The sequence below is a fragment of the Mytilus edulis genome, chromosome 9, assembly GCF_963676685.1.
Source record: "Mytilus edulis chromosome 9, xbMytEdul2.2, whole genome shotgun sequence".
Lineage (NCBI taxonomy): Eukaryota > Metazoa > Mollusca > Bivalvia > Mytilida > Mytilidae > Mytilus > Mytilus edulis.
Genome location: NC_092352.1, coordinates 61,967,869 through 61,978,883, shown reverse-complemented (window position 1 = coordinate 61,978,883; position 11,015 = coordinate 61,967,869). Strand labels below are relative to the sequence as shown.

General features: G+C 31.5%; 1 protein-coding gene across 1 annotated transcript; it reads left to right on the top strand.

Moving 5' to 3' along the window:
* Positions 1-6,796: 6,796 nt before the first annotated feature.
* LOC139490389 (perlucin-like protein) lies at positions 6,797-10,620 on the top strand. Its single transcript, XM_071277199.1, has 6 exons — positions 6,797-6,871; positions 7,110-7,256; positions 7,725-7,798; positions 8,374-8,458; positions 9,210-9,422; positions 10,154-10,620. The coding sequence occupies exons 2-6, from the start codon at positions 7,118-7,120 to the stop codon at positions 10,159-10,161; spliced, it is 519 nt and encodes a 172-aa protein (XP_071133300.1). The 5' UTR covers positions 6,797-6,871; positions 7,110-7,117; the 3' UTR covers positions 10,162-10,620.
* The last annotated feature ends 395 nt before the right edge of the window (positions 10,621-11,015 follow it).

Sequence of the window (11,015 nt, the reverse complement as noted above, 5' to 3'; positions counted from 1 at the left end):
GAGAAGAATAATTGTGGTCGTAGGCCAGAAACACGAATATAATTAAATTTAACCGAAAGGAAACAAATATCGGACTTTGGAAAAAGGGAGATACCTTTTATGTAATTCTCCATGTAAATCATCCTACAACAGTTCGCAAGCTGTATATGCCCGCGATTTCGCGGGTGTGTTCTAGTATAGTTTATTTAAGAAATTCTATGGAGTAGAATAAGCGATTTGACAATTTTAAGGCAACTTTTAGAAGGTTTTTAGACAATTTGATGTGCTTTCTATACAAATATTCACCCATATTGAAAGAAATCAATCTTTAATATTTCAGAAAACAAAAGAGATAAATGCATTATTTTTTCGATTTTCAGTTTTAGTTTGCATGCAAAATTTTATCAAAATCTATGACATTTTCCTTGACCTTTAATATTCTAAACTCGAGTCAACAGAGCTCGATACAACGAGTGTTAACTGTATATATACTTGTTTGTATAAATATGTGACTACAATTTGTACGCAATTTTTGGTATATTCTCATATTTATTTTAATAGTTCGTCTGGAAGAATAGGTGTACAAAAATGTATATTTCTGCGTACATGCTATTCAACCATCAAAACATCTTTTTATTGTCGGTGTCTTGTTGTAATTAATGAAGTTTAAACTATCATTTAAAATGACGCCATACCTTATTACAAATTGCCATCTCTATCTTTTTTCTATTATTATCACTGCAGTGCATGCCAACTTCCGTTTACAATATTCTATTTTCTACCTATTCAATTTCCGAATGATGTTTCTTTCAGGTAATCTATTAGATTTGATTTTCATATAATTGTTAAAGTTATATTATTAGTTTAGAAAAGAAGACAACTATTTTATTTATTTGTTTGTTTAGACGTTGGCAATTATTGAAATTTCTTTAAATACTGATAACTAAAAATGTATTATTGCTCCTGAGTAAAGGAGCTATCCACTAAGTTCCAATCGTCAAAATTAATATAACAACAAATCAAAATAAATCAATAAAATTACATAACTGACGAAACAAGTCAATCACGTCTAACCTTCAGAACTTCATTTTGGTGTTTTGAAGAATAACAAAATAACTGGAATGTAAAATTTAAAAACAAACGAAAATTCAAAACTGGTTTTCGCCATTTTGTTCATAGTCGGATCGGCTCACCCATTTTTTTTTATACAAATAAAGCAGGAAATGATCATCCTCAAAACAATAGTGGAAAAGCAAACTTTTTATGTAATTTCCAAGTAGCCTTCTGAGCAGCTCGAACATTATTGTTGTTAAGGAAGTTAATACCAAACGAAAACCAACACATCGACAAAAAAAAACAAAAAAAAAACCAGACAGACATCTACACATTGTTTGCTTTTTGTAGGCGAAAGCGAATATCTTAATAAACAACCTGTTCTCAAAACTATATTGAAGCCATTCTTCGACAAAAAATGATTACATGCAGAGTTTTAAATACACAAAACACACTATATTGGAAACATATTGGAAAAAAAAGAACTGAGATTATAAAAGTTAAAAAATATTCAACTGAATATCAATATTATACAATGAGTGTAAGAAATCACACATTGGTTATTAAAAATCGCACACAGAATATTCAAAGTTTTCCCTAAATGAATTTGACTATCTTGATTATGTCCCTTTTTAAGGATAGAATTCTCCTCGTGTATTAAGATCTTATACACCCTTGGATATCAAATGTGGGTGTTTTGGGCATTCCTCTGATGATGGTTTATCCAGAGAGCGGTCCATTTTGACTTACATGTAGATAACTCAACTGTAAATTCAGATATCTGAACTCGGTTTCACAAAAAATACGAATAAGATTGATCGTACATTTTAAGTATACTGCATTATTCAAGACTTACGATCATTCACAATAGTAAGTGTTTTCTGAAATAGACTCAAGGATTTAATATTTTAAGCCTGGTATCTATGAAGATTATTTTTTATTGGTTAAATTCTTAGTTTCAACCAACATCATGAACATGGTCAATGAAATGAGCTGGTAAAACTCACAAAAATGGTACGTTTAGGAATTAATATATAGGAGTTGATGAACGCTTTACATACCAAATATGTGTCATGGTTGACACATTCACTGATGAACCACTGAATGTGATTACAGCTTTTTTTTTGTGGCGTTGGTACATTCCTGTGAAGCATAGTTCATACTTCTATCACGCTGTATGTGTGGACTGCCGTAAAATAATTTTATGTGTTCGTTATTATTCTGCGGCGTACCTGCCGAAATATACTTTTATATTATTTATTTATGTATTTCTCTGTCCTGATTGTTCTTACTTTTATTTGTCCTGTTACGTTATTTTGTCATTTCGGCGAATTTTTATCATTTCAATATCAGCGGGAGGTTTAGATAGCCATTAAACCTGTTTCATCCAACCATTGTGTTCTTAAAATGTCCCGTACCAAATCAGGAATATGTCAGTTGTTATCAAATAATTCATTTCTATGTAAGTAGCATTTGTTTTTGATGCACGTCAGTATTTCTGTTGTTCCGTTGTATTCTTCTAATAGTTGATGTGATTCCATCGGTTTTATTTTGTAACCCGGCTTTATTTTATCTCAATTGATTTATTCTGTTTGAACAGAGGAATACTAATGTTGCCTTTATAATGACACACATTTACGTTCACAAACGTGGAACATAATTCTGTCATGTTTAACAAATGTACTTTTCAGTTTATACTGATGGTGATGACTTTTCTAATTTTCTAATTTAATTCTAGTTAACACTAAAATATGAATTTCTCAATATCAATAGCAGCTCATACTAAGATTGAGGTAAAATGAAATAGTTATACCATGTTTTTATTCTACAAATCAGAAGTTGTCAAAGAAAATAACATTCATAGAACATGCCAAACATTATGTGTTTAATAAACAAAAGTGTAATTATATGTCACCTGAAACCGTAATGGACTATTACAGTTTTGATATTTCAAACAAAAAGTCTTAAGATACTCCAAAGAAAACTTATGTTGTGTCTTCTGTACTATTAATTGTCGGTTTGTCTTTTTATTTTTAGCCATGACGTTGTCAGTTTATTTTCAATGACTGTCCCTCTGGTATCTTTCGTCCCTCTTTAAGATATGATTAATCCGTGTGAAAGCTTGATGAATTGAAAATTAACTGCAATGGTTATTGTCAGTCCACTATTAATGGACAATTGGTATACATCTTCTCGTGTCTTCATTACTTTTCATAATAAGTTTATATTTAGCTTTCTGACCTATATCACAGATATTTATTTTTGATAACGTTTGCCATTATATCAACAAAAATTCATATAAACATTAGTAAAAAGAACATCAACAAAAAAATCATTACAGGAGCAAACTGTTCACCCCTCATTTATATTTGTGTGCCTCGGTACTGCACCACTAACGATAAACACAGCTGTTAACGGCTTTCAGAAGCACTTGAAAAATCAATTATTGAATTACTTAGAATAGTATATTAAGTAGGTGTATTTCCCTGTGGGGTGTGTTGGCATTGTTTGTAAATAACCTCATTTAATCATCAAAACTTACAGGCTTATCATACCTATGTCCAGTCTTAAACATACGAGTGTGATAGCGTCCGGCTTTTAAAACATCATTATCTTTTATCATTTCATGCCTCATTTACACGAAGACTGATAGGTTAATATCGATGACAGACAAAATATTTGTGTTTTATAAAGAGAAATGATTCATCTTGCAACAGTTGCTGTATAGAAAAGTTTACGTCTGTTTGCCTGTATTCATAAAAAAAAGTATCAACATTTTTTTAATTAAAAGAAAAGATATTTGCATAAAAACTTTACATTCTTTTGAAAACAAACTCATATCGGGGCCTTTTATAGCTGACTATGCGGCATGGGCTTTGCTCATTGTTAAAGGCCGTACGGTGACCTATAGTTGTTAATGTCTGTGTCATTTTGGTCTCTTGTGGACAGTTGTCTCATTGGCAATCATACCACATCTTCTTTTTATATCATCATAGATACCAGGATTAAATTGTGTATTTACATCAGAAGGGCGTTTCGTCTAAAAAGACTCATCAGTAAAGCGCGAATCCAAAAAAGTTACAAAGGCTAAATAAAGTACGAAGTTGAAGAGCATTGAGGACCAAAATTCCTAAATGTTTGCCAAAAACAACTAAGGATTAATATTCTTAGAAATGGATATACAAGCAATTATCATAAATGTGTATTTCCGTTGGCATAAATATGAACTGTAAATGTATCTTCGTCACCTTAAGTAAATTGATCAGTTGTGGTATGCTATTTCTTTTTTATCCTCTTCGAATATATCAGCACAAGTTGTATTAAATTTTAGATTTAATTAAAATTTGGCCTGTAGTATCACTTAATGAACATTTACCGTTATTGTAGAAATTCAGTACCGTGTTATGAAAGTAGGTGTATAGACAAAAATTCTAAATGTTAATTGAAATTTACATTTTCATTCAAGTTGTACGTAAAACGTTTGAGATGCGTGACTATTCCGTTTAAATAATTCTCCATATTTAAGCATGCTGCATTGTAAATGGAAATTCTAGTAGCTTTCGACGCAGGGGAGACATAGAAATTACTGGCCGTGAAATCACTCCATTTACTTTAACTTCCATATCCCATAGGGTTATACACAACTTCCAAACGAAAACATTTCAATTATTGTATGGGTCGTTTTATGAAAGTAGATAGATTTTGTCATCATGGTTGATTTATAAAACTATAAATATCTGTTATACCGTTGTAAAAACCTATACAAACGACTAACTGATAATTCGTTAATGTAAATCCTATATAACAATGAACTAAAATAATTCTAAAGTAGCTGTCTTATGCAACTGCACTTATGGACTCATTTAAATGAATATCTGGTAATGTAGAAAAACATAACAGAATATGAAATACACCCGGCACCTTAGTTTCGTATTTTAAACGTAATATATTTAAGTATGAGGAGGTGGCTCATGAGTGAAATGATAAAATTGATAAAATTCCTACGACTAAAATAATCCAGATGTAACAAGGGACTGTTTTTCCTCTTTTTTTTTTTTGGGATGATTAACTCATGTAAAGTCAGTGAAATACATGTGGTATACCATTTGTAACTTTCTTTCATTTTGTGTATAATACCAACATTAATGAATAAAGTGGTCTTTCAGACAGATTCCCTATGTGTTTGTTCTCCTAATTTGTTCCTTTTGTAGATCAGCGATTAAGATAAAAGGGATAAGAATAAAAACTACAAAACTAATTTTAAAGGAAAATGTTTGATTTTATCCCGCTGCACTCTAATATTTTCGTTCTAAGCCGAAAGCTAAGTTAGTGGTTATTGTTGATACTTAACTGTTAATTTTTGTACATTCAGGAATTCTTTACAATTCAGATGTAGGTTTTAGAATACAGATGAAGAGATGTTTCACCGAGGGCCTGTATGAGGTGGTGTTTTCCTGAATTCCCCAAAAAATGTATTCTTTTTGGATCCGCAAAATTAAACTTAACACCCGAATCTCAACAGCTGTGAATCTTGAATTCGCGCGAAAATAAATCCTATCCTGAATACCGCAAAAAATAACAACCAATCCCGACACGCCATAAAATGTCATTCCGCCGCTTTTCAATTTGACATTCGATGGGTGCAAATGTCCAAATGTAAAAAGCATGTCACGGATGTTCACATATCAGCACTATTGGTATCTGTTTGTCTATACTGATACGCGGAATCTGGTCTTAAATGTGCTAGATTGTTCGAAACAGTAGTTTAGCAGACTTAATGTCGTCTCTGTGAGATTATTCACTATGTGGATACTCTAGATCTATATTTTGGGGAAATCCAGAGTAAAAACACTTACCGATAATTGTTTAACCTGAATTGACTTGAAGATCTCTTTTGGATTTCGTTGGTGTCGTATAATTGCAGTTATCATGTATCATTGAAAATATAAAACATAGAACTTTATCTCTTCACACCTGTCTAAATTAAGAAGATAGGTAATAGTTCACGTAAGAAAACAAATCTCAAAGCCTTAACTTAACGGGCTATTTCTTTTCCACCCTGGAACTAAATTTATTATGTATTGTATTTACAGTCGGAAATTGATACAAATTTATACTAATTCAATCTGACATCGGTACTAAATTCTCAATAATCTTTTCAGGAAGCAGTTTCATTTATCAAGGTTCTTTAGTCAGTTCGTTAGAAGTGTGTTTCAAAGAAATACACAAAAGACCCCAATTACAAGTATTTGTGTTTACCATCTCAATTCTTAATTTTGAGTTTATTTTTTGGAGGAATTCTTTCGCGCATTTTCTGTCTGTAGTCGAAGCTAAACATTTATGGTAAAAATAAGGTATCTAAATTTACATTGAAAGTGATAGACAACATGTTAATTTAACATTTTTCTATGCAAAGCGAAGTAACTCAGTTTAGCCACAATATCGACAAATAATGTGTTTTGGCTATGGCACACCAACCCTTTTTATTATAATTTCAAATAACAGATTTAAAAAATAAAATGGACATTTATATAACATTTAAAAATTTGTTATTTTCAAGATCTTTTTAAATGAATATTAAAATCGAAAGCACAAATTGAATATCGTACTGTTGCATATTAATTTTTGGTAGTTTATATGGAAAACAAGAAAGAGATTGTATAACAACTAATCTGTTCACATTCTTGAATTTCGTGGAAATTGTCTAAACGTGACAGTGTGTCATTGATTTCGTTTTTTATTTCATTATAATGTCCTTTGAAGAACGCAGATTCACTATAAAACTTTTTCATTCAGGTTTACAGTCAACTTGTTATTGTACATTGAAATTTAAACAAAGGTAAGTTGTGTACAAACAATTTAGATTCGTGTTCCTCTGAATTTTGATATTCATCGAGTTAAGATTTCGGTAAACGTGTAGATTTACGACCATTGCGTGTAGATAGAGGTCGTAAAATGGTTCCTCACTTAACTATTTGCTTAATTTTCTCTTGTAAAATATGATTTGTGTCATCTGATGAGGAACAAATGTAAATACTGGAGATAACATAACTGAAATTTGGAAAATATACTTTTAGGATAGAAAATGGTTGCATTTACTGTGTTGTTAGTGCTTGCCTTAATGGTAGTTCAAGTTTCTTGTTTGCCATGTCTGTCAGATAAATCTAAGAAGATATTTGAGAAAACCAAAAAGACATTGAATGGTTTAGAGAAGGAACTAGAGAGTAAGTACAAATAAACATTGACATCAATCAATTTAAAAAAAAAATACACACATAACAAGTCTTAAAACAAAACATTTTCCTCCAAAAAAAAGTACGAATCACTTGTGTTTTGTGTGTGTTGTGTAATTTGAGAGGCTGGTGTCTTAAGTTAATGTTTTTATGGTTTAGGGGAGGGAAAATGAGTGAACATCAAAATTATTCGAGCTCATGTATGTACAGAAACAAATTGTTTGTTCTGAGTAAAATACTCAAGCTCCTCCCCTTGCATACATGGACGAATGGTCGATGTCAAAAAGCAATCGTAGCTTTCTTAAAGTTTAGAGACTTCATCAACAGACATGACTCCTCTTAAATTACTCCATTATATACAATCACTTTCGTGTAAGCGGTGTTCTTTCTTCAGCTAAGAGAAAAACTACAATGTAATACTAGTATGTATAATGTACAGTTTTGCTTATCATTTGACAGAGAAAGAATGGAAAACGTACAAAGATCATTGTTATTATTTTGGAGGAGATCCCGAAACTTGGTTTACTGCAGAGGTAACTTATAATATACGGTATAATGATAAATCATAAGTTTTAAACGTATTTCAAAAAATGTTCATTCATTTACTGTTAAGTTGGAGTATAATCTAATGTCCTGTATATCAAAACGCACGACAGATGGTATTGTCCATTCCATGTATATCGTGATATTATTATTGCTTTATGACAGCACGTCACAAAGGCACAGGGAACCTGATGAGTAATGTGTACGTTGAACAGAATTAATTTGAAATAGTTCAACAAAATGTGTTGATGTGTAGTATGTACGAGGGAACGATTTACTTAGTTCAGTTGAATGTGCGCAAGTGAAGTTACAGGACAAACACTCAATGTAATCTAAAAAAGAAGATGTGGTATGTTTGTTTATCAATTTCAATCATATTAACGCGTTACTCAGAAAAAAAACCCCATCCCTATGGAAATAAATTCTTCTTTATTCCTTAAGTTTTGCTGTATATTTTAATACTAAAGTGTTATTTGTGGGTTGTCGGAATATACTTCAATTAAAGACACCAAGACATTTTGAAAGCTTTAATGTTTTTGCAACCTTCATTTTTGTTTTTTTGCAGAAAAAATGTCGTCAAATAGGTGGATATCTGGTCAAAATTGACGACTCTTCAGAAAATGTATGGTTGAAAACACAGTTTAGTAAGAGTAAGCCTTTATCATCTTTATACTCTTAAAATTAAGATAATATTATTTAAAATTCTATTGTTAAACTTCATGCTACTGTACTAACATTGTTAAAAAAATACCAATTCAACTAAGTAGGAAAAGTAAGAAAGTAGGTAATGAAACATAAGTTAGGAACAGTAGGTCAACAAAATGGCGATTACAAGTATATGATAACTGTTCTCATGATACTTCACAGAATACTACAGGTTCAGTAGCACCTTTTATAATGTTCTGGTTAATTATAAACCAGTCCTGTTGTAAAAAGAATCACATACGTATACGCACAATAAAGAGATGTGATACGATTACCAATGAAACAACTATCCACCATAGAACAGATGATCACACATGGTCATTGATGATGGGGAAAAATCTTCGTATATAAGCAACGGTTAAGTAAGTGAAAAAACCAAGTCATACTTGAGTGCTCCGAAAAGATAACAAGCTTCAAAAGAATATTAGCATCCTTAAAATGTTATGGCTGTGTCCAAATCATTCCTGTATAAATAACATTACACAAGACCGGTATCCGTCTTTTTATATAGTAGGATATACATTGACGTGGTCAACTTTTATCCAGTAACGTTTAAATGAATATTGATACATTCGGAAAGATTGATATTCGCATCAGTTTTCAACTTAAGGTTCTATGGACTTTATTTTAATTCAAACTGCATTCAATAGTATTCAAGATAAATAAATGCTGGACATTTGAATTGAAACATTTAAGATGCCCACTACTGGATTGGTCTTACTGATCTTCTCGAAGGAGAGTTTAGGTGGTCTTCTGATCAAGAAAAGGCAAAATTTACATCATGGCATAGCGGAGAACCTAACAACAAGAGTAATAATGAAGATTGTGCAGTGCATCATAACCACCTAGATACTTGGTTTGACGCATCTTGTCTTTCCAACTACAACTGGATATGTGAAAGAAACTTCTGTAAGTTACGTTTGATTCTAGTTTCACACAAAGAACACTGTAAAACACAGAATAATAAAAAAGGAGATTCTTATGTTGACAGTCCGTTTTTATACATGGAGAAAAATCACAGAAACAAATTTGTAAAATTGGCTAATACAATATTATTTTTCTTCAAAAAGACTACAATGACTGAAAAATATAGGAATATTAAACGACAACCCATATAACAATAAGAATATATGGTTAATTGCCAACGATACAAATACTCAGATTTAAGGATTAAATTGACTGCTGGTCAAGGTATGGCTCTTGAAAATAATCAATACAAATACCTTAATGGACAAAACAAAGCTCCTAGGTATATATGCAACTCTGAAATATTCAAAAAGATAAAATCTGAAACAATGACCGTGATGACACAATTATATTTAAAGTGTTGACTTATCAAATCAGTACTAAGCATCAAAGAGAGCAAGACAAAGAAAAGACAACCATGTCCTATTTCAAGGGATGTTTAAAGTATTTTCGGGCATCATAAATATTTTTCTTTGGTAAACGGTACAAATCTTTTACTTTATATTTTTAAATACTTGTATGATAGTAACATTTAATAAAACAAACCATCAAGTAAAAAACAAAACATTGAATATTATCAATTAAGCAATTTATCTGAAATTACTTATTTTATTTGAATGACAGCGTAATGAAATAAACTTAGAAATGGGAAAATTTCCTATTTTTTTTTACAGGCAACTAAGTTGAAAACTAAAGACATGAGAGTTTGACGATGATTGGTTTTAAAATTTGAATAGAATGCATTTGTTGTATTATATACCGTTTATGATATTTAAATTAAAAAAAATAGTTTGTCATAACCAAAGCGAATAGGAAGTATTGCAGCGAATTATCTTTCCCGTCTTATTGCTAAATCATGGGTCCCTTTCCCTATTGTTTTCAGCTTATTAGTATGAATGTCCCTATTGTATAGTTCTCCTATCTTTAACATCTGTTTTATGTTTAATTTAGCCACCGTGGCACTTACCTTTGAACGGAATTGCATATGTTTGTTCATGCTCAAGGTAGTCCGAGATTACTCTGACGTCCAACGGCTGTTTTGCCAGACAAGCTTGGGCCGTGGTTAGTCAGAGCTCGTCCCATATCAAAAAGTGGATATTTGCCCACCCAAAATAGATGCGCTGCTTCGTCGCTTCTGATGCCGACTGAATGCCTTGGAATTATATAAATCGGACATCAATCTGTTCATTTGTCATTTATCTCTTCATTTATGTAAGTTTCACCTACCTGCCAACCTTTATTTTTCCATAATTTAACAGTTTTCAAAGTGACCCATCGATTTCGGCATTTTGCCTTTTATTTTCAAAGATAATCACGTGACCACGAGAAAACAGTGATGATTTATGCAAATGACCATAATGTAACACCTCGTTCATTTACGATGCAAGTTATCTAAATGTCCGAGAGCTTCCGATTGTAACGTGGTCGGAACTAAATGCTTCATACCGATCTCCTGTAAAGGAGGTGAAAAATCGTGGTTGGCTACTAAATGTTAAACATCGATCTCCTATAAAGGAGGTGAAAAATATAAATATT